This window comes from Euprymna scolopes, chromosome 38, assembly GCF_053919585.1.
Source record: "Euprymna scolopes isolate OS-2025 chromosome 38, ASM5391958v1, whole genome shotgun sequence".
In the NCBI taxonomy this organism is placed as follows: domain Eukaryota; kingdom Metazoa; phylum Mollusca; class Cephalopoda; order Sepiida; family Sepiolidae; genus Euprymna; species Euprymna scolopes.
Genome location: NC_136519.1, coordinates 78,764,345 through 78,784,993, shown reverse-complemented (window position 1 = coordinate 78,784,993; position 20,649 = coordinate 78,764,345). Strand labels below are relative to the sequence as shown.

General features: G+C 32.8%; 1 protein-coding gene across 3 annotated transcripts in view; it reads left to right on the top strand.

Annotated features, from left to right (window-relative positions):
* LOC145263207 (uncharacterized) overlaps positions 1 to 20,649 on the top strand; it is a 255,323-nt gene that overhangs the window by 58,752 nt on the left and 175,922 nt on the right. For all 3 annotated transcript variants that reach the window (XM_080120282.1, XM_080120283.1, XM_080120281.1), the window contains exon 3: positions 13,475 to 13,563. In XM_080120282.1, coding sequence (XP_079976408.1) covers positions 13,475 to 13,563 — 89 coding nt within the window. The remainder of the gene's footprint in view (positions 1 to 13,474; positions 13,564 to 20,649) is intronic.

Genomic DNA, 20,649 nt, shown 5'->3' with positions numbered 1-20,649 from the left:
TATATATATATATTGGGCACGAGCAAATATATATATATATATATATATAACTACTTCATTTATTCACATAAATTTAATATACGAAAGTATAGATTTATGCGTAAACTTTAAGTATTTACTTCAAAAGTGCTCAATACGTAGATATATATATATATATATATATGCAGAGAGAGAGAGAGAGAGATAAAATAATGGTTTACAAAAAATGCAATCATTTGACTCTCCTCGTGTTGCTCTGTCATCTTGCATCTTCAAGGAAATGCAGTTTTAAAAAATGGGGACAGACAGACATACATAGTGATTTATATATATATATATATATATATATATATATATATATATATATATATAGAGAGAGAGAGAGAGAGAGAGAGAGAGAGATTGTATCTTTGTAATTTCCTAAATGTAAATCCACTGAAACTCCGGTGCTTATCAAAAACTGCACAATGACAAGCATAACGTAATTATAGTATGTTTATTCATGCAAACATTATTAGCTACATATGTGCATACATGTTTTAGCCGCAACTCCTTTACAGAAGTAGCATTTTCAGGCCTAGTCTTCTTTTAAAATCAGATTTCATTATACAATTGCTCCACAACTGTTGAGCACTCTACAACGCGTCTTATCAAACACAAACCTGAAAAAAGATTAACTGAAACCTCTATCAAGATTGGTTTTAAGAGAACATTAGACTTGAAGATACTCCTTTTCTAAAGGAGCTATATCAGAAAACTTTCCCCACTCTTTATCTATGCCTAAATCAAAACGTAGATTCCATGAACAAGGCTTCTTTCTTAGAACTGCACGCCTGTAGAACTCTGTTCCGTCTGCCCGCTTCCCTCCTGACTACAACTTGGATGTCTTCAAGTCCAATGTAAACAAATTCCTGATGAACTGCCCCCTTAAGTAGGCACTTTAAATATCCCCACTAACGTACTGTACTTACAATAACCCGTATCCCTGAGTGGCTTCCGGGCCTTGATAAGTGGTGACCACCTTGTAAAAAAAAAGAAGATATGTAGCCGATAATATTAGTATAAATATATAGTAGTCCAGTTTACAATAATTTCAAGTACCATGACAATATGCTATCATGATAAATCTACAGAAATTTAATTGTAAATAAAATAAAAAAGAATATAAAACTATATATAAACTAGCAGGCCAACCGGCGTTGACAGGTCGTAAAATGCATATAAATATATTTTTATTCATGCAGATTTTGTATTTATTAATGTAGAGCCAACCCTCTAATGATTATTATCCAATACTATCGGCAGGGTGGGTGGGTGGGGGGCGTAAAATATACTTAAATATGATTTTAATTTGTCCATATTTCGTATATATTATTATAGAATCGTGATTTCAAAAGTAAAAAAAAAAAAAAAGAAAAGTATTTAAGTGTCATCAGCTCGAATCGAAACCAATCGCATTCAAAGCTGGTGACGTTACCACTGCACCAACGTGACATACATATAAACCGATTAAAAATAAACTAAGATAAATGTACAAAATGCTTAACGATTTTTTTTCAGTTTTAACCCATTTTTGACCCCTTAAAATACTATTAAAACGGCTGAAGACTCATAAAAGAACGGTCCGTAAAAAATCCACATTTTAGTTTTGGAGAAGATAGAGTTTTAAAATATGGAGACAGACCGACAAACAGACATGCAGACAGCCGTTTATATATTACATGTTGTAATGATTTTAAAAGTTATAAAAAAATATGACTTGAATCATGTTGGGGACGCAGTACGCACCCCTATTACCAGGAAAAATGAACTATTCCATGACGTCACTTGCGACCATAGAAGTGGCTTAAGAAAGAGTCGGAGTAAACATGTTGTTCAATGACCACTTTTATGTATTTTGTTAATACATGTTTCTTTAATTGTTCCTTTGTATTTCTCGTCATTTATTCAATCACCAACACCACAACAAATTGGCGACGAAGATTTCGAAAACTCACGAGGGAAAACTAAATTTTAAAATACCCTAGTGTTCCACAACAACACCGCTGAGGATGAATTCGAATTACGTGTGAAACCCCAAAAACACTTTGGCGACGAAAAATTTGATTAACACAAAATAACAGTAAGTGACTATGTAAAGCTTGTTACACAAGGACTTTTTGAAAAAAAAAGGGGGGGGGGAATGTCGGTAAATACGAAAATATTTGGATGAATTTGTAAGTAAAACCCTCCTTGTCCCATTAAAAAAAAAAAAAACTAAGCCAGACGTTTGGCAATGTTTTGTTATTCCTTGAAAGTTGAAAAAAAAAAGGCATTTTTGTCATTCCACCCCCCCCAAAAAAAACAAAAAAGCAAACAAACAAAAAAAAACTCCAAAAACAACTCCCCCAAAAAACAAAAAAAACACAAAAAAAAAACCCCAAAAAAACACGACGTAGTTAAAAACTGTCATCATTTAATTTGTTACGCTGCTATGTTCAAGACAAGAAAGATTTATCCTGACTTCGATATTTGAATGTCCACGTATGCAAATGAGCCTCTCAGCTTGAAAAGAAAATGAAACTGTCATTGTTAAAAATGATGACTTAATTTGGCACATGTTTGCAAGTGACTTGATTAAGTAATTCTAAAATAGAATTAACTATGAGATATTTAAATGTTTGATCGTTGGAAAACATTTTATTCTCTGAACTGGGAAAACTGAATTATTCAAAATTTTTTTGCCTTGAATGGCGTTGTAAATACTTTTCTTTGCTTTTCCTGACTGTGATTGAAAGTGAACCTTTTTATTCATTAGAACGTTGACATTATTTATTTATTTATTCTTTGCTAGCAGATAAGAATGCCATTTTTGTTGCAGTTTTAAGAACACATATACCCCCCCGTTTACACACACACACACACACACACACACACACTCACACACACAAATAAGACTTTTGTTTTTGCCTTCAAGATTTTTCTTTGCCCGGTTTCAGAAAAAAAAAAAATTTTTTTGTCGTTCGCCTGGAAAGGATACCAATGTGGAAGACTTTAAGGTTATGATTACGCAATTGCTATGAGCTCAGATGGATCATCCAAATAGGTTGGAGAAGAAATTGCTTCTTCAATAGAAGGAACAAGACGAGAAATTGCTACTTCAACAGAAGAGACACAAGGAATTATTTAAAAAAAAAAAATGTTGAATAAGATGGAACACAGTGATGACAACACTGCATTTTCCCAAAATACAATATGGAATTCCATCGATACATTTAACTACTTACCCGAGCAAGATATGACATTTGATGCTTTTTATAGGAGATATGAGGATTTATTCACTGTTAACTGCCAAAATTGGAGCAATGCCAAAAAAGTCTGCCAACTTCTATGGAAGCTAGGAACCACAGAACACAGTAAGTCCGTTGAATATATTTTACCCAGAAAGATGAGCGAGCTGGAATTTTCCGAAGCAGTTAAGCTCTTATCAGAACTCTTCAGCCCAAACAAGATGCTTTTTCACAAGAGATGGAAGTGTTTCAACCTGGCAAAATGTAACAACGAAGACTGTCTCATCTTTGCGTTTACTGTTTAACAAACACTGTGACGATTATCAGCGGATGATTTCAAATGTTTGATTTTTGCACAGGGTCTCGTCTCGGCAAAAAACACAGAGATAAGATGGCAAGTCCTATCTGGACTCGAAAATGAACAAGGACTCACTCTCCTGAAGTTGGCCGGGGATTGCCAATGTGTACTTAGTGTAAAGAACGACTCATGAAACATTGAGGAATTAGGCTTAGTTTCAAGGACTACTAGTTTCAGACAAAAGGATTACTCTCATGGAAAAACAAACAAACAAACAAACAAGAAAAATCAGGCACAACCAAAGTCTGACCATAACCGAATCTGTCTACAAGGCTATGCAACTGTTGTAGCGGACAACATTGGTCCATGAGATGGTTTTACAAAAACAAAATATGCAATGAATGTGACAGGAAAGGCCACAAAGCAACGCATTGCAAAAGGACAAAAACGACAGGGTTCGACAAACAAGATTTGACAGGAAAGTCGAGAGTAACGAGTGGAAATACATCACTGTCAACATCCTCAATAAGATAGTGGAATTACAGTTGGACTCCGACTCAGACCTTCCCATTATTAACCCACAGACATGGAACAGGTTGAAGAAACCAACCATTCATAAGACGAATAAGTCAGCTCGAGCAGTCACAGGCGATAAAGTAAAGTTTAAGAGAAAACTGACACTCTCTGTGATGTATAATCGTGCTACCAAAGAAGTGAAAGTTTATATACATATATATATATATATCCGAAAACCTCTTCAGAACGGATTGGATGGAACCATTTGAATTGCGGGATCAACCTATGAACAAAGTCTTCCATAAGGTAGAAGACTCGTCTACAAGTGCACAACTACTATAGAATGAGTTAAAGGAAAAGTTTCCATATGTTTTCTCATCGGGTCTCGGAAGATGTACCAAGGCTAAAGCTAGATTCGAACTGAAGGAAAATGGTCTGCCAGTTTTCAAGAACGGAACGTCTCGTTTGCGGCAACTGAGAAAATCGATAAGGAACCGGATCGGCTACAAAAGGCCGGAATACTATCAAAAGTCAGCACCAGTGATTGAGCAGCTCCTACGGTATATGTGACCAAAAAGACAAATCAAATTTGTGCATACGCGGATTTCTCAACGGATCTTTTTTCTTACACACTAGTATCCAAAGCTGAAAATAATAGTAGTGAGTGACGCAAGCTTGTATAGTGTTGGAGCTTGTATACATCTTATAAGGCCCAACGGTACCAGAAAACCAATTAAGATGTCGCACAGATAACGCTAGCGATAGACCACTATTGGAGGAAGAACTGATTGACACTAAAAGGTATTTTTGAAGGCTTACAATGCAGGAATTTACAGTCGTTATGAGCAGATAAATAAATAAATAAGTCAATAATATTTTTTTTATTTATATCTATTTATCTACCTGAATTTTTTTTTTTCAACTGTGGATGGTACTTATTCCAAAGGTCCTTTCGGGCAATAATCCATCATCAGTGGAGAAATAAATTATCTCTCTCGGCTGTAAATTGTAAAGTGGCTGTTTTTTTTTTTTTTTTAGATTTTAAATCCAAACGCTCAAAGATTAATTAATTCCGTTGATTGACACTATTTTATGTACATTTGATCTTGAACCTCGCCAAACAACACCTGAACTAGGACGGTCAGTTCGGAAAAGAAAGGTCACCGATCCACTAACAATCGATCTTAAACGTAAGAAGTATTAATAGCTTTTACGAACAAAAATCTTGAGAGGGGGTGTTAGGAGCTTACCCCTATTACCACGAAAAATGAACTATTCCATGATGTCACTTCCGGGGGGGGGGGCGAGAAGCAGTTTAAGAACCCGTTGGACACAAACACGTCGTTCACAACTAGTTCTTCCATGAGCAAAGATATTGTTCAATTCCCACTTTTATGTATTTTTGTTAATACACATTTATTTTAATTGTTGCTGTGTCTTGTCATTTATTCAACCATTCACACTACAACAAATCGTTAGCCTTAGTCGTTATTATTTATCTTTCCAGCGTCCTTATCGTTTGAGCTACCAACGGATGGATACTAAAGGTTAAAAATTAAGCAGTTTTTATCCATGAATGTTTAATTTTACGCATGTGCAAAAGTAAAAGTAGGAGTAATGTTTTATTCAATTTACCAAAGTTAATTGTTTTGTTGTCAATCTTGACTCTTTAGCAGCAAGTCTTGTCAGCTAAAAATCAAATCGAACGTGTGGCTCCAGGTCCAAATACCTTATATATCAAATTTCAACTCTGTAGACTAAATATTTAGAGAGGAGTTTGGTAGAGTTTTTGCACACACACCGACAAGGTTATATATATATATATATATATATATATATATATATGTATATATTATGGCAGTAGAGTTTAGTTTTCTAGAAGTACATCCAATGAAACATGTGTCTACCAAAATGTGCTCAATGAGTAAACAGAGCAGGTATATTAAATTTATTTATACAAATATTGATGGCTACATATGTGCATACATGTTTCTGTAATCACCCGCATTGGGGGATTACGTCTTCAGGCCAAGATTATCAGTTCTCGACGATAATTCTTGGCCTGAAGACGTAATCCCCCAACAAGGGTGATTACAGAAACATGTATGCACATATGTAGCCATCAATGTTTGTATAAATAAATTTCATATATATATATATATATATATATATATATATATATATATATATATACACACAAAGATTTGTTATTAATTTTTTTTTAAGCAATAATATGATTAACTTAGCGTCTTCACCTTAAAGCTCATTTTTTTCTTAGGCAATCGCAAATAAAATATATATATATTTCTTTGGAAATATACTTTATTTCCTTATAATATATATATATATATATATATATACATATATATATATATATATATATATATACCAATCCTTATGTAAGAAGCCCGATGTAATTACAGAGCGATATAATGAATGAATGACAAAAAAACTACATTCCAAAATTCATGATGTTGACCATCTTATAATTTATTCCTTTGATTCAGTTGACATTTACAATTTTTGACAGTATCTGTTTCGTAGCGCAAAATCAATCACTTACTTATTATATCAATTAACGAATCTATTTTGCCCTTAACTCATCAAAATAAATAGCAACAATAAATCCATCCAAAGTAAATAAAGTGCGTTTTGACATGATTAAAATCTGAAAATTGGAAGAGAAGCTGTAAATACCTTATATTTACGCCATTTTGATTTTTTGATTTACAATTCTTGACAGTATTTTTCGTAGCGCAAAATCAATCACTTAAATATTATAGCAAGTAGTGAATGTATTTTGCCATTAACTCAACAAAAGAAATAGCATCAATCCATCAAAAGGAAATAAAGTGCGTTTTGACATGATTAAAATTCGAAAATTGGAAGAGAAACTGTAAATACCTTATGTTTCCATTACGCCATTTTGAATGTCATCTGAAATAAATGAATAAAATTGTAAGATGGTCCACATCATTAACTTGAGAATATAGACTTTTGTTCATTTATATATATATATATATATATATATACACTTGTGCCCGATATTATTCATACCCCTCGGATCTTTGAGATTTCTATAAGAATATTGCTCAAACCAGAAGGTAGACAATATTAAAGGGATTTCAAACAATAAATCAAGCATAAGCATTTAATTTAAACTCAACAAATAAATAAATTATGCAAGTTTGAAACATTATACAAAGAAAAACAATAATGGCACTAGTTCAAAATTATTCATACCTCTCTTACTAATAGTCAATAGCATGCCCTTTATTCTTAATAACTGCCTGTAACCGTTTGGGATATTTATCAACAAGGTTTTTACAAGCATCAACACTGATTTTTGACCATTCTTCAATGCAGTAGTTCTCCAAATCCCTCAAATTTCTAGGTTTCCGCTTTTTAACCTCAGTTTTCAATATGTGCCAGAGGTTTTCGATAGGGTTCAGGTCGGGACTCTGGCTAGGCCATTTCAAAACATTAATTTGATTATCCTCAAACCATTTCTTGACTATTTTGGCAGTATGTTTTGGATCATTATCCTGTTGAAGGACCCAGTTTGGTCCTAAATGGAGCTTCTCCGCATCCTGTCTAATGTTTTTCTTGAGTATCTCCAAATATTGCTCCTTCTTCATGGTTCCATCTATCTTGACCAAACTACCTGGACCACTAGCCGAAAAGGAGCCCCAAAACATTAGGCTACCACCACCATGTTTCACCGTGGGTATGGTGTTCTTTGGGTTGTAAGCTTCTCCTTTCTTCCTTCAAACGTAAGAAGCATCCATATGGCCAAACGATTCAATTTTTGTTTCGTCAGTCCACAAAATACTTGAGAAAACGGACTCTGGAGAATTCACATGGATCCTAGCAAACTTTAGACGTGCTGCAAGGTGTTTTCCGGTGTGCAATGGAGTCCTTCTTGGTCTTCTTCCTTTCAGACCATTTTCATGCAGAGTCCTTTGCAATGTTTGCCTTGATATTTTTATGCCAGAAGACTCCAGATTTTCTAAAATGTCCTTATTAGTGGTGGTTGGATTTGCATTAACACTTCTTACAATATTCCTGGTGGCTCTAGCAGACAGTTTCCTTTTTCTTCCTCTACCAATCAAGTTGTTTGTTGTGTGGTGGCTCTGGAATTTTTTGATGATGCTCTGTACTGTTGCTGTAGGGACCTCAAATTTCTTGAAAATTGACTTGTAACCTAAACCATCCTTATGTGAATTCACAATTTTAGTCCTAAGATCATTACTAAGCTCTTTTTTCTTCCCCATTCTAATAATTTTTATTCTTTTATTGGTTTTCAGTTGATATCATTTTAATTTCTGAAAAATGCAAAAAACGAAATGAAATTAATCAAAGGTTGTATAAAAGCATTCAAAATAAGAATCAAACAGAAAACAAACAGTCAGAAACTCGATTAATACTGAAAAAATAAGGGGTATGATTATTTTTGAACATTGCAGATTTTATAAATAGCTGTATATTTCTTTTATTACAAGTATCCCGAGATTTTAAAATGACGAAAATGATCAGAAGAGGTTTATTAAGAATATGTATCAATATGGACGTAAACAATAAATTCTTACAAAAGTTACACCTAATAAACTCAATTTTCAAGGGGGGTATGAATAATATCGGGCACAACTGTATATATATTTATATAAAAGCGAGATAAGACACAGATAGAATTCAGATGAAAAATCCTGATAGATATTACTTGAAGTAATACTTTCAAGGAGATCCTAGCCAAAAAGGAAAAGCTCAACATTCGACGCTGAACATTTTGCTAACTGCATTTCATTTCCTCTGATGATATGAGCCAGTGTTGAAAATCCATGGATTAAGGAAATTAAAATAACCTCTTCCATATATCCCTTTTGTCAAGCAATAAATTCTTAAATCGAATATATGTCTCTATCTGTTGTTTTTTCAGAATTTAAAATTTAACCACGAAACACACACACACACACACACACACACACATATATATATATATATATATATATATATATATATATATAATTATTGTTTTTACTCTAATAATTAAATACCTACAGACACTAGTGTTTCATCCTTTCGGGAATCTTCAGTGCAGGGTGTCACGATTAATACCAGTCGAACGATTCGAACCCCGCAACACGAGACATCTCTGGCTCGATTAGCGAAGACCTAATCAATTCGGCTACCATTAACCGCATGAAATAACGTTGAATTTAAACATTATAATTCTAAATGTTCATTTACGTCAGTCAGACAGTAATCTAATCATTATACGATGATCTATGCATAAGAGCTAAATTGACCGACTTTAATTCAACTGAAAGTGCTCAACTATAAGAAACGAATTTCTTAAAGGGGTTGTCCATCCATATATATATATATATATATATATATATATATATATATGGATTGTCGGATTTTAACCGACTGAAGGGGGGGGAGGCGTTTTTGCAACTCAACGGCTAAACCTGAACTCGACGTAGAAGGAAAAAACAATGAAACTCTTAACTTGTGTGGAGAATCCTTCTCGGCTAACTGGAGTTGCAACGTATTGCCTCGTTGCTTACAACGACAAATTGTCTTTGTAATAGTAACTGCGAAACGTGTAACTTAACTAAACAAAAAAGTCCAACTAACACATCAACGATAGGGGTGTTTTATAACCCACAAGTTGATGCTATGCAAAGTTCAGTCCGACCCACGTGGTGGACAACAAACTACTACTATAAAATCAGTCGACCAAGCACTTTTTTAAAACCTTTTGCTTGAACGACTGTCTCCCAGAATTCCACTGCCTCCCCCCTCCACATCGAGTTCCGGTCAGTAATAATTACCACAGGATGTGTTAAAACGTTTTCATCTTAAATTCTATGCAATTATGCAGAATATAAACGCTATGCATAAATAGAATTCAGTGTAATAGTGAAAAGAAACCAATAATTTAATAAGTAAATAATTAATATGAGTTGTTTAAAAGAATATGCAAATTAATTAACATTCAGGTGGTCGCTCGCATATCCATGACTGAGTATATTAAAAAGTTAGTTTTACGTCAAGGGTGTGAGTTCCATATAAAAATGTTGATTTAATTTGAATAAAATAAAATACGCACCAAGTGCGCTTGAAAGCCAAATCCCAACGTAATATTAAGAAAATAAATAAATATTTTACTTGCTTGAAATTTGTAACTATTGTGGAGACGCCCACTAATTAGCATACGGAGGTGAAAAGATATAGATAAAGGTATCAAGTCGGCAAGACCGGGGAGCTGTGTTCGAACACCAGATAGGAAAGACGCATGTGCCGGTTGCTCCATGAAAGACTTTAACACGCCCTCTGCCGGACAATCTTCCAACTGCAGTAAATATGTATTATCTTTTCGTCTTAATATATTTGTTTTACCTTTACTTTCTGCGTTCGTGTTGTTATTGATACAGACACAACACAGACAAACAAATAAATAAACAAATAAATAAATATACAAATAAACAAATAAATAAATAAACAAATAAATATACAAATAAATAAACAAATAAATAAATATCAAATAAACAAACAAATAAACGAACAAACAAATAAATAAATATCAAATAAATAAATATACAAATAAATAAAAAAATAAATAAATAAATAAACTAATAAATAAATAAACAAACAAATAAATATACAAATAAATTTCGGCGCTAAACTCCATCCTCAGTATATTGTTTCCTTTTTTTTCCTTTTCTTCTTTCTTGCCATGTTGTAAAGTTGGAGGAAGAAAAGTCTGTTTGTAAACATCCGCGCGTTGTATCTCAGCAGTTGGATTTTCAAATGTTGGAACCGTGCGTAGGCAACGCGAAAATATAGTCAAGCGTGTGAGTTCCATATAGAAACGTTGAATAAAATACGCATCAAGTGCGCTTGAAAGGCGAATCAGGAAAATAAACAAATATTTTACTTGTTTGAAATTGATAACATTATATCGAAAAAGTCGGTTTTTCATATCAACGTCAGAAGGAAGCAAAAACTCAACTTTATGGATATATCTATCTACTATTATATAAAAGAAAATTTTCCTGTGTTCATTCTATAAGTATCGATAATCGAAATAATCCGATGAAAGAAGAAACAGGCGATGTGGACCAAAGTTAACACCTTACACAATCTAACATCATAAATGTATTTGAGAAGTGTTATTACCGCACAAGCCGAAAGGCCCGACATATAAAATCAACAGTATGTTCTTTGATATGCCGAGGGCGCGTTTGAAATATATGTTTGTGTTTAACGCACAATTTCAACAAAAACTCAACTTTATGGGTATATCTATCTACTATTATATAAAAGAAAAATTTCCTGTGCATCTGTGTGTTCATTCCCTATGGACTCGAAAACGCCTGGGTCTATTTTTTATGAAATTTCACACGAATGTACTTTATGTGCCTGGCAGTGTTCTTAGATAAGTTTTGTGTTGGAATGTCTTCGATAAGTATCGATAATCGAAATAATCCGATGAAAGAAGAAACAGGCGATGTGGACCAAAGTTAACACCTTACACAATCTAACATCATAAATGCATTTGAGAAGTTTTATTACCGCACAAGCCGAAAGGCCCGACATATAAAATCAACAGTATGTTCTTTGATATGTCGAGGGCGCGTTTGAAATATATGTTTGTGTTTAACGCACAATTTCACCATGATACTTGATTTTTTTTCACTTTAAACTTAAATTCAAGCCATTATCACCGCACAACCAGTAATGCCAGGCATATAAATTCAACAGTAGGTTCTTTGATATGACAAGGGCACGTTCAAAATGAATGTTTCTGTTAAGAGCACAATTGAAGCATGATACTTGACTTTTGCATTTTGAACTTTAATTGAAACCATTATATATAAAAATAAATTTATAAAATCGACAGTAAGTTCTCTACAGTGCAATATAGACTACTATATATATTATGAACTTTTTCACTACAAGAGGCATGTGAAGCTTCATCCCAGTGCATCGTGATGGGTCCCTAATTAGAGCAGACAATCGATTTGATTAAAAAATGACAATAAAAAATTATGGAAGTGTGAAACATTCGTTGATTATCACTCAATCCCGGGCAACGTCGGGTCACCATGCTAATATATATATATTGTTTTTATTATTTCAACTTTGGGAGTATTTGCTTAAATCATTACAAGATTGTTTCTATAGATTGGATAAACAAATTATCCAGCCTATGTCATCAGACAATTTTTAATTAATTTTTTATTTTGGCTGAAATTGTCTGATGAAATATCGTGACAAATACTCCCAAGGTTTAAATAATAAAAGCATATTTAGCTCTACCAACGTATCGAGCACTTTTCCGCCTGTTTTTTTTTTTTTTTTTTTTTTTTTTTTTTTTTACCAAATATAACTCTTATATATATATATATATATATATATATATATATAGTGTCTGTAGGTATTTAATTATTATAGTAAAAAATAATTATGACAGCCCCTTTAAGAAATTCGTTTCTTATCGTTGAGCACTTTCAGTTGAATCAAAAGTCGGTCAATTTAGCTCTTATGCGTAGATCATCGTATAACGATTTGATCACTGTCTGTCTGACGTAAATGAACACTTAAAATTAAGATGTTTAAAATTCAACGTTATTTCAAGCGGTTAATGGTAGCCGAATGGATTAGGTCTCCGCTAATCGAGCCGGAGATGTCTCTTGATACGGGGTTCGAATCGTTCGACTGGTAGTAATCGTGACACCCTGCACTGAATATTCCCGAAAGGATGAAACACTAGTGTCTGTAGGTATTTAATTATTATAGTAAAAAGTAATTATATATATATATATATATATATATATATATATATATAATGGGGAAAGGTAGTTTGCTTGAATGATTGCTTGTAAAAATATATAAGTGTATTAGAAGGCTATAGCAATGCGGTTACCGGTGTGAGAAGTGGTGTGGAGAATGAACAAAATAGACAAACAGATGGAAATCTTGTAGAATAGTGAAATATCGTACGTCTGTTTATTTTTCAATGTTGCATGTAACATCACATATAAAATCAGTAAATGAAGACTTACTGTTTTTTTTTGTTGTTCTTTTTATAGGAGGATGGTGGGTGTCTTTGATATTTCGGGATAACATCTCTTTGTCAAAAAGAAATAAAGTGTGAAAACCGATGAATGTTTCAAAGGAGAGAAAACGCGATTGTAATTCTCTAAGGATATGATTATTTGCTAAAATATCGTTAAGTTCAAAACTTCTTACGAGAACTAAAAGTGAATTCAGTTTTCTAAAACAAACAAACCAACAAACAAACAAACGCAATGATGGCGATTTAATGGTTTTCGCGAAACATGGGAAGAAATGTCTGTGAATACTTTATTCTCTCAGGTTGGTGACTTGTTGACTTTTTCAGGGACATTGATCGTGTCCTCCAAGAGAACTGTCTGGCATCCGGTGAGCCAAAGTTCTTCCAAGGAGGAAAACGAACTCAAACACCATTCTGTAAGTAACACTAATCGAGTTAATTATGATTAATCTTACAAAACTTATTACTAATTTTATTACTAATCTTACTAAAATTATTAAATTTATACTAATCTTTTACTAAAGTTATAAGTAATTTTTATTACTAGTCTTATTGAAATTATAACTTATTATTAATTTATTACTAAAGTTATTACTTAACTTGTTAATAATTTTATTACTATATTTTATTTATATTTTATCTTACTGAAATTATTACTCAACTTATTACTAATTTTATTACTAAAGTTATTACTTGTTAATAATTTTATTACTAAAGTTACTAATAAGTTTATTACTGTATTTTATTTATATTTTATCTTACTGAAATTATTACTCGACTTATTACTAATTTTATTACTAAAGTTATTACTTAACTTGTTAATAATTTTATTACTAAAGTTACTAATAAGTTTATTACTGTATTTTATTTATATTTTATCTTACTGAAATTATTACTCGACTTATTACTAATTTTATTGCTAAAGTTACTAATAATTTTATTACTATATTTTATTTATATTTTATCTTACTGAAATTATTACTCGACTTATTACTAATTTTATTACTAAAGTTACTAATAATTTTATTACTATATTTTATTTATATTTTATCTTACTGAAATTATTACTCGACTTATTACTAATTTTATTACTAAAGTTACTAATAATTTTATTACTAGTCTTACCAAAGAGGTTACTAATTTTTGAGACTAGTATTATTAATGTTATTACCGTATTTATGCAGAATACGGACCGTGCTAAATTAATAACATTATTATTTAGAAAGCCATTCTTAACCTGCCGAAGATTGTGTTTTGTAACCATTCACTACTTTCACCTAACAACTTAACAAAAACAGATAACGTAGAACTTGAAGTTAACTTGAAAATAATATAAAAAGAAAATAGCACGGTAACTTTTCTGTATACGCACTATTATTAGTAATATTTAATACTAGCAGGACCTGTGGGAATTCCATAGAATAAGAAATATATTTGATCAACAGATATGTTTTAATAAGGCAGATAGTGCAAAAAAAATTTTTGAAGGGACAGAAAAACCAATAACATGCAGTAAAATATTTTAACATTTTTATGAAAATAGTGTCCTTTCTATTTGATATATAGAACTGACCTAACAGAGATAAATTAATAAGTACCAATAAATATTCAGAAAGTAATATTGTGCTACATAGTTCAATAAAAATAATAAAATCATATTGTAAGACACAATCTTTAATTTACACCTTTAGTCGAGCACCTCTTGACATTTTTTTTGTTGCTCTGTTTCTTTCAAATGTTCCCTTCTCGCATAACCTTTCCCTGACTTCTTTTATCGATGAAACACAGCTGCATATCAAAATCCCTGCAAGTTCCTTTCTCATATCCTCACAACAATGTTCACATATTATAATGATATTCAAAAAGCAAGCTGTATCAAAGGGAGGTCACTCTCATATTCTTGTTCAGGGTTGCCAGATTGACCGTTTTAAAGTCAAGTTTCGCGAATTTGGTCTTTTTTTTTTTTTTAAACAATTAGGCTTTTAAAAATTTGGCTTTATTTTCAAAGCGTAACGTACAGACTAATTAAAGAAAGAATCAGCATATATTATTATACAGATTAGTTTTGCTATTGTTATTCGCCATTTATCATTCAAACATGATAGTGTTTGAATATATGGTTTAAGTGGCAGTTTTAGTCATTTGTAACTGCTTTAAAGCTTAACCACTCACTCATTTTTGACCAAATTTCAAACAATTATATCAGTTTATATATCACTTTCTCAGCTATATTGTGGAAAAAAAAATTTCAAATTTTCGTTCAGTAAAACAAAACTCATGATGAATTTACTGTTGTTCAAATTCATAAAAAAACCGTAAGGAGTTGAATGACTTTTTTATGACTGGTTTCCATAGCAACTACGTTGCTTCAGCGACTACTGTTGCTACAAATTCACTGCTCTTGCGAAAAGAGAAATAACAAGTGAAACAGAGAGAATGAAAGAATGAAAGCATGATAATTGGGTGATTTTATTGAAAGCAGACGAGTGCCGTAGATTGTTATCACATATGTGTATGTTATGTTTATGGGGGGCAAAAAAATAAGACTGAAATTAAACAAAGAACAAGTGAATTTACTAAAAGCCTGGAAAATCATGAATTACAATAGAAAAATACGAGCATGAAAAGTGATATGGTTAAGCTTAAACGTGGAAAAGTAAAGGACTAGTTGTTAAAACTGGAAAAGTAAAGGACAAGATATTCTAGTAAAAAATATAATAAATTTGTAACTTAAAATATTGCAGCATAATTTTTTTAAAGTTCAATTTATAACATTATATAATCAATTCTTAATGCTGCAATATTTGAAGTTATAAATTTATTATATTTTTACTAGAATATTTTGTCCTTTTCTTTTCCAGTTTTAACAACTAGTCCTTTACTTTTCCATGTTTAAGCTTAACCATATTACTTTTCATGCTCGCATTTTTCTATTGTAATATATGTATGTATTGCGATTACTAATGATTATACTTTTGTCCTTATAATTTTATTACTAAAAAATTGAATAAAATCAAATATGCATCAAGTGCGCTTGAAAGCCAAATCACAACACAATATAAAGAAAATAAATATTTTACTTGTTTGAAATTTATAATTCAAATATATTTTGGAGTAAAACTCCATCCTCAGTATTTTCTTTCTTTCTTTCTTCTTCTTCTTCTTCTTCTTCTTCTTCTTCTTTCTTGCCATGTTGTAAAGTTAGAGAAAGAAAAGTCAGTAGTAAAGATCCGTATGTTGTCTCTCAGCGGTTGTATTTTGAAATATCAGCAATGGCGCGTTGGCTACGAGAGATTCGCCTCAAGTGTGTGAGTTCCATTATAGAAGCGTTGATTTAATTTGAATAAAATAAAATATGCATCAAGAGCGCTTGAAAGCCAAATTACAACGCAATATAAACCTTCTATAACGGAACTATACTTAAATTTTAAATTTCAAACAAGTAAAATTGTTACATGATAAGGGCTGTCCCCTTTTCATGTAAGTATAAAAATAGAGAGATTTAGTTAAAATGAAAATGAAATAGAATAGACGAAGTTTGAAACTCGTAAATTAGGTTTAGAAATAGATTACGAGAGAGAATTAGAAAATGGAATGTAAAACAAACCATTGTTTAGCTTAGAGATAAAATAGTTTCAAGAAAAGAATGTGCGTTGTCAATTCTGTTATGAAAATTCAATTGAAAGAATGCAACTACAAGATAATATAATAAACATGTTTTTAACATATTGGAAATATAGGTTACTGAGAATATAGGTTGAAATTCCTTTTGTAAACAAAGGAAAAAGTTTTGGACACGCATTTCCAGAACACGTTAAAGAAGACACATGTTTTAACATGTGTATGACGTCATGGAGAATGGGAAGTTCTCGATATAGTTAGAAAACTTTAGAGTTAAGCAGGGAGAAACAGAGAGGGAGTTTGAGGACGACAGACGATAGTTGGCAGTTGGGATTCGAATGTCTAGAAGCGAGACGGTCACTTTTGAAACTTTATATGTGAAGCTTTGAATTCTTGATGATGAAAACCACGACCGGTCGGGAGAAGAAATAAACTCATCATGTGTTTTTATAAACGTCGTCTTTGTGTTGTAATTCTACCAAAAGGTAAAGTGAAAATTGTTATATATGTCTTATGTATATCATGTGGTTTAAAATGTCTTTACATACACATCTTACATACACAATATGAACACTAAGACTGTCTCAATACTATCTCCTCACTCAAAGAGCTTCTACATTTCTAAGCATGAACATTTAATATATATGAATATGGTCATAACACGGACAATCTCTCTTACAACATCTATCTCTCTAAGACACTTTCAACAACATCTCACTAAGACTCTCACTATTAAAAAGTCCTAACAACGAACGATATAACAACAAGAATAATAATGAACTATATAACAAAATATTTGTTTATTTTATTTATATTGCGTTGTAATTTGGCTTTCAAGCGCACTTGATGCGTATTTTATTTTATTAAAATTAAATCATAGCTTCTTTAACGGAATTCACACACTTGGCGTTACTCAATAATTTGTTTTATTCAAGTTACTGTATATTTCGGCGTATAAGACGACCCTTTAAAGTTAAAAAATCAACTTTAAAAACCAATATTTCATAAGATACCGGGTGTTTGCAATCTCTAACCTTGATTAAACAAACATGGTTTCATGATTTAGCAGTCGTCTTATACAACCGATATATAATAAATTTATTAAAATTTGCTCCAATTTTGTACCTCGTCTTATCTGACGGTCGCCTTATATGCCGAAATATACGGTATTACTTATTTTTTATTTGTCTTTATCATGTTATTAAGTTATAAATTTTTATGATGCGTCTTACCAACGTTATTACTCAAATTTTTACTATTTTATTATAATGTGCTTTATTATCTTTATATTTCTCATACTTGTATCATTACTAGGGCTAGGACAAGAGCATTTTTTTTTGTTTACAAAGGAGTCATCACTTATCAAGGCCCAGAGGCCACTCGAGGATAAGGGTTAATGGGTATACATAATTAATGGGATTAAAGCGTAGTAATCATAAGTAGTGGAAATTTTGTTAATCAGATTATGAAGGGGGACGGTTCATCAAGAATTTGTTTACATTAGACTTGAAGGCAATCAGATTGTAGTCAGCTGGAAAGCAGGCAAACGGAAGAGAGTTCCACAGGCGTTCAGTTCTAAGAAAGAAGCTTTGTTCACGGAATCTACGTTTAGGTTCAGGCACAGATAAAGAGCGTGGGAAATTATTGATAGTGGTTTTGGCTAGACAAGTGTTTTTCATGAAAGTCTGGCGAGGGGTGACCATAGATTTAAGTTCAGACGAGCACAGCAAACGTGCTTACAGTTATATCTCATAGGATTAGCGAATCCCTCGGTGGAGGCTTCCTCTCTAGGGCAATTGCTCTTGACATATCAAAGGCCTTTGATAGAGTATGGCATAAAGGTTTACTTCACAGGATCTCCAGCTATCGTATAGCTGGAAATGTCTTCTCAATTATTAAATCATTTCTGTCTGATAGGTTCATAAGAGTAGTGGTTGATGGGCAGAAATCAGAAGCTCTCAGTATTAATGCTGGAATCCCTCAGGGGTCCATCCTGGGCCCAACTCTTTTCCTCATCTACATTAATGATCTTCCAAATCACATCCTTACAACATTCGTAGACATTTATGCTGATGACACTACCATCTATGGTAGCACATCTAAGACCGTAAACGACAAAGTTCTCTCCGATTCTCTCTCCTCTGATCTTGAGCAAGTGGTACAATGGGGAAAGAGGTGACTTGTTACTTTTAATGCATCTAAAACCAAGTTTTTATCTTTACATCATCAACGCTCTGATCCCCATCTGGTATCAATTGAAATGAATGTCTCTCGTCTTGGAGAGGCCTCATGTTTTGACAAGCTTCTGGGCTTGACCCTTTTTCTCTTCTCTGCAACCCCTTCCCCACAGAAGAGACGTAGCGAGCCCGTCCCTGCTTTATCGTTATTTTCATGGCAGGTGCTCATCTGAACTTCGATCTCTGGTCCCCGTTCGCCAGACTTTCACAAAAAACATTCGTCTTGCCAGAACCACTATCAACAATTACCCCCACTCTTTATCCGTGCCTACACCTGAACGTAGATTCCATGAACAGGGTTTCTTTCTTAGAACTGCTCGCCTGTGGAACTCTATTCCGTTTGCCTGCTTTCCAGCTGACTACAATCTGATTGTCTTCAAGTCCAGCGTGAACAAGTTCTTATTGAACGTCCCCCTAAGTAATCCAAGTTACAAAATTCCCACTAATGTTTACTACGCTAAAATCACAATGACTAATGTATACCTATTAACCCTTATCCTCGAGTGGCCTCTGGGCCTTGATAAGCGGTAACCTCCATGTAAAAACAAAACAAAAAACAAACGAAAAAAACAATAAGGCAGAGACAAGCTCGCAACATCTCTTCTGTGGGAAAGAGGTTTCAGGGAAAAGAAAAGGGCACCCCCCCCCCTAAGCTACGAAGTTTGACTCTCAAGTGTGTATCCGTTGATATCTTATATGCTTTTATATAGAGTGATGTGGTTCTTGGTTGATTAACTGTGTCAGATATATACTCGAGAGTCAAAACAACGAAAAGAATATTCTGTTGTCACAGCCCTAGTCATTACCCAAGTAATTACTAATTATTATGATTATCTTACTTTTATTACTCAAGTTTTTTATATTTTATGATTTGTATTAATAATCTTAAGTTATAAATTATTATGATGTGTCTTATGTTATTACTCAAGTTATTCATATTTTGATGGTTATCTTAAGCTACTGCTCTGTTATTAAGTTGTTATTAATTATTATGATGTGTCTTATTAATGTTATTACTTAATTGTTATGTGTCTTACGAATGTTAATATTCAAGTTGTTACTAATTATAATTTATGATGTGTCTTACTAATGTTATTACTTAAGTTGTCACTAATTATTATGTATCTTACTAATTTTATAACGTTACACACGTGTTAACATGGAGACACCGTCGCAAGGAAACAAAGACACGGAAAAAATTCAACTCACTTTTTTCAGTTGAACACAACAGACGTTTATTTACAGGTACTTCCCAGAATAACGCGGCCCTGTCGGTGGGGTATTAGAATACACCGACTGCCCCCCTGCAGAGGGTAATAGTCCCTCAATGGGGGTCCTGGATATGACCTTAAACTATATCCAGTGGTGAGGGCCCCAGCTTGTGGGCTTTGGAGAGTGTGGAGCCACCCTTTAATTACCATTGCTCCCAGGTCCACTCTGACCCGGAGTGGTAGTACCTGTTAGGGTCCCAACTATGGGTTAAATAGAAACCGAAATGAAAACAACAAATATATTCTATTAAAAAAAAATTTTCTTCAAAATCTTTGGATTCTGCATTAAATAACCCGAAAAGGGTTGATATGCCGTAAAACAAAAACAACCAACCAACCAACACAGAATAACGCCTTGTATCTTGTTCAATAG